Source organism: Lolium perenne, chromosome 3 (genome assembly GCF_019359855.2).
Source record: "Lolium perenne isolate Kyuss_39 chromosome 3, Kyuss_2.0, whole genome shotgun sequence".
In the NCBI taxonomy this organism is placed as follows: Eukaryota; Viridiplantae; Streptophyta; class Magnoliopsida; order Poales; family Poaceae; genus Lolium; species Lolium perenne.
The window spans coordinates 48,220,933-48,225,681 of record NC_067246.2 but is presented as its reverse complement, the minus strand read 5'-3'; the positions used below and the strand labels follow the sequence as shown (position 1 = coordinate 48,225,681).

The following is a 4,749-nucleotide window of genomic DNA, read 5'->3' as shown; positions in this document are numbered from 1 at the left end:
CGTCGCTTAATCTTCCCAAAGAACAGTATGCACGCTGCTGCACATCGAGCAGCGCACAAATGACTGCACGCAAGTTCCCCATGAACGGTGCATCAATTGCTCTCAAATTCCCCATAAAGCCTAATCAAGCTGCCTCACCATGTGTATATATACGGCTGTACCAGCATCTTTCATGTAGTACTCCACAGTCCACACATTCTCCATAGATAGCTCCACGCCTACCCAGATCTATGGCGTCCAAGGAGGGCTCTAGGATCAAGCTAAGTATGAAGCTGTTGGTGGACAGCAAGTCCCATCGCGTGCTGTACGCTGAAGCTGGCAAGGACGTCGTCGACTTCCTCTTCTCCCTCCTCACCATGCCGGTGGGCACCGTCGTCAAGCTGCTCACCGCGGAAACCATGGTCGGCAGCGTCGGTAACCTGTACCACAGCGTCGACAAGCTCGACGACACCTACATCTGCCGTGACGACGCCAAGATCGACCTGCTCACCCCTTCTGCTGGTTGTCAGGGCGGCAAGCTGCTCCAGCTTGAGGTGGCGCCTCCTGAGTCCGTTGACATATACCGTTGCGACAGCACTATCTACGATTACCCAGACTGCAGAAAGTACATGACCAAGGTATATGGCGCGACGTGCCAGAATTGCCGCAGTAAGATGACCACGCAGCTGGTGGAGATTGTGGAGCCGGCTGCTGGCGGCGCTGTGTCCTCTAGTGCTGCTGCAGGCACTGGGTTCGTGCAGGGGATCGTGACTTACACGGTCATGGACGACCTCAAGGTGGCGCCCATGTCGTCCATCTCTGGGATCACCCTCCTCAACACCTTTGGCGTCACAGACATTGGCTCGCTCAATGAGAGGACTGTGCAGCTGGGCTATGCCGAGGTAAACTGAACCGCTGTGAATTAGCACCATCGATTCGTTCATATTGCAAGTAATGTATGTCTGATCGTTCTGTAATTTCGTTCTGCAGGGTCTGGAGATATTGAAGGCGTCGCTGCAATCGCAGACTGTTCTTTCTGACGTGTTCCTTGGGAAGAAGCGGAAGGCCTGAAGGATTACGAATTGGGGGGCGGCAGTTTGCTTTTGCCTGTTGTCATGTGGAGCGTCAACCTTAGATCCTCTTTCATTCCGTTGGTGTCTTTCATTTCATCGTTTGGTCAGTGGTGTCTTTTGTTTGCAACTCGAAAGTGTTCGTTAACTCTATGTTTCGTTCAGAAAGTTTCATCCTGTCACAAATTGTCCTCAGATTATATAAGAGCAGATCCGAGGGAGTGATGTTTTGGCACATGAGAGCGTATGCTCCTTTTATTTTAAAATACATGTTAGAAACATTTTAAAATATCAAAAATATTGAAACAAAAATTTCGCACGTACATCTTCATGTGCTATACGCTCACAAAGTCGTTTCATGAAAAATCGACATGACATGTGGGGTGTGTAAAAAAGACAAAATTCGGTGCTAAAATAAAGACTTGTCACAAGATAAATTTTCTCTTTTTCGCTTAGATTACAAAAATATCATTTTTTCGTGAAACTTGACGAACACACATATTATGGAGATGTACATGTAATTTTTTTTGTCAAATTTTTTAACACTTATGGTAGAGGGATCATACGCACCCGGAAGCCGAATTGAGTTTCTGCAGATCTCTAACTAGTAGATTGTAGTATAAGCTAAGTGACATGTCGTCTATATCTAACTTAGACCTAACATGTATAATAGTGGGCTATAAAAATGTGCTACTTTATCATGCATGGTCCATTTTTCACCCTCACAAAGTGTCTAGGAGCACTTACTAGAGCTGGCTCTTGCATCAGATCCCACTTCTCTTCTCTGTATGCCTCTCTCTGCTCCAACTAGACAAAAAATATTATTTTAATCCTTATAACCAGCTGACAAAAACATATTGTACTTGGTCTAAGCAGCGGCCATATCTATTAATATTTCACTCATTGGGATTTTTATAGGAGCACAATTTTATATCCATGTATTGCTTTAGATGATCATTGGTGAGTGTAGTGAGGACTAAATCAGGTAATGCATGTACTTGTCCTTTAGTCAAATTAATATAATTAAAAATATGCTATTGAAATGAAATATTCTTTATGATAATAAATCTAAACCTAAGTGAACTCATATATGTGTTCAGGCCGAAGAAACACATATAGCTATGTCATAATCTATGTGAGAAGCTATATATGCACACAAAATACTATAGTAAGATAATACTTTTGGTCCCTAACTATTCTCTAGCATATTCCATTTTCTCTTAATCCAAATATGTTGGCCCTCAACAATCAAAATGTTGTAGCGAGTATATAGTAGAAGTACGAAGAGAAATATGATACCACATGCATGTGTGTGTTCATGATGCAAACCAATGAGTTATTGTAAATATCGATTTTGTTCCACTTTTCAGCTGATCATGCTTATTGAAAATGACCATGCGTAGGAGCAGGATAGTTTGAAGATGAACTTTGGGCGACAAAGTTGAGCCACAAAATCTTGATTATGTTATGTAATTACTATCGCTGGATTTGTATCAAAAATCACTTTCTAATGATTCTGATTTTATAACAAAAATCTTTACATATACACGTAATTTCTGATAAAATGGACCTAAAAGCAAGGAAGTCTTTGTCAATTAATACATTCAGAATAGCATAGTGAAGTGCTTATATTTATATTCCTTTATGATAACACTGTTGAGAGTGTCCACTAGTGAAAGTATGATCCCTAGGCCTTGTTTCTAAGCATTGAAACACCGTTTCCAACAAGTCCTGTTACATGTTCGCTTGCTGCCATTTATATTCAAGATTTCAATTAGTACTTACAAACATTCATATTACTTGTATTTCTCTATCTCTTCGCCGAACTAGTGCACCTATACATCTGACAATTGTATTAGGTGTGTTGGGGATACAAGAGACTTCTTGTATCTTAATTGCAGGGTTGCTTGAGAGGGATATCTTTGACCTCTAACTCCCTGAGTTCGATAAACCTTGGGTGATTCACTTCAGGGAAACTTGCTGCTGTTCTACAAACCTCTGCTCTTGGAGGCCCAACACTGTCTACAGGAAAGAAGTGTGCGTAGACATCAAGCTATTTTCTGGCGCCGTTGCCGGGGACGTGAAGGAAATTACACCACATAGATTTCTAACTCCCACGTCAACTGCACGCCAGCAAGCTATTTTCTGGCGCCGTTTCCGGGGAGGTAAGGTAAAAGGTATTCACATCCTCCGAGTACTAAGCTATTTCCTAGCACTGTTGCCGGTGTGTGAGTGCTCAAAGCTATTTCCTTTAGATTCTGCAATTATATCTTTTTGTTTCTTGTTTTTATTTCACTAGTTAGGCTTAATGGAAAACAACAAAAAAATTAGAGATCTTTATGAAATTTATCTTGAGTTAGGACATGAGGTGTTTGAAGAGAAAATTAAAAAACCTATGGAATTTTATATGCATGCTAATGGCAATGTTATTAGTATGAATGCTTTGAACACCATTGTTACTAATGCTATGGAAAATTCTAAGCTTGGGGAAGCTGGTTTTGATGAGCATGTCATTTTTAGTCCCCCAAGTTATGAGGAGCAAATTTTCTTTGATGATACTTTGCCTCTCATTTATGATGATTATAATGATAGTGGTATTTTGGTGCCACCTACTATGGAGGATAAAGTTTATTATGATTATACTATGCCTCCTATATTTGATGATTATGGTGATGAGAATAATAATGAAAGCTACTTTGTTGAATTTGCTCCCACTACAATTAATAAGAATGACTATGCTTATGTTTGGAGTACTAATTATTTTATGCATGAGACTCATGATAAGAATGCTTTATGTGATAGTTATATTGTTGAGTTTTTTCATGATGCTACTGGAAATTATTATGAGAGAAGAAAATATGGTTGTAGAAGTTTTCATGTTACTAAAACACCTCTCTACATGCTGAAAATTTTGAAGTTACTCGTGTTTTATCTTCCTATGCTTGCCACTTTGTTCTTCATGAATTTGTTTATTTACAAGATTCCTTTTCATAGGAAGTGGGTTAGGGTTAAATTTGTTTTGACTTTGCTTTTTGATGCTCTCCTTGCTTCAACTCTCATCCTTATGTGAGCATCATTAAAATTGATGAGCCCATCTTAATGGATATAAAGAAAGCACTTATGGGAGACAACCCATTATTTTACTTCTGCACTTTTGCTTTATATTTGAGTCTTGGAAGTTGTTACTACTGTAGCAACCTCTCCTTATCTTTATTTTATTGCACTGTTATGCCAAGTAAAGTCTTTGATAGTAGGGTTGATCTTAGATTTGAATTACTGCGCAGAAACAGATTTCTTGCTATCACAAAATTGAGTAGCCCCCTCTGTAGGTAACTCAGAAAAATCTGCCAATTTATGTGCGTGATCCTTGATACGCGTACAACACGCGACCGTTGGGAACCCCAAGAGGAAGGTGTGATGCGTACAGCGGCAAGTTTTCCCTCAGTATGAAACCAAGGTTTAATCGAACCAGTAGGAGCCAAGAAGCACGTTGAAGGTTGATGGCGGCAAGATGTAGCGCGGCGCAACACCAGGGATTCCGGCGCCAACGTGGAACCTGCACAACACAAACCAAGTACTTTGCCCCAACGAAACAGCGAGGTTGTCAATCTCACCGGCTTGCTGTAACAAAGGATTACATGTATAGTGTGGAAGATGATTGTTTGCAGAAAACAGTAGAACAGTATTGCAGTAGATTGTA

The 4,749-nt window shown here is 40.5% G+C and overlaps 1 protein-coding gene across 1 annotated transcript; it reads left to right on the top strand.

Annotated features, from left to right (window-relative positions):
* Positions 1-230: 230 nt before the first annotated feature.
* LOC127339278 (uncharacterized) lies at positions 231-1,157 on the top strand. Its single transcript, XM_051365149.2, has 2 exons — positions 231-881; positions 970-1,157. Exons 1-2 carry the CDS (start codon positions 231-233, stop codon positions 1,048-1,050), a joined length of 732 nt encoding a protein of 243 aa, XP_051221109.1. The 3' UTR covers positions 1,051-1,157.
* The last annotated feature ends 3,592 nt before the right edge of the window (positions 1,158-4,749 follow it).

Bases quoted from the DNA above. Each gene is read 5' to 3' on its own strand.
- LOC127339278 (XM_051365149.2), top strand. From the start codon at position 231: ATGGCGTCCAAGGAGGGCTCTAGGATCAAGCTAAGTATGAAGCTGTTG. The intron at 882-969 runs GTAAACTGAACC...TTCGTTCTGCAG, and splicing joins TGCAGCTGGGCTATGCCGAG to GGTCTGGAGATATTGAAGGC.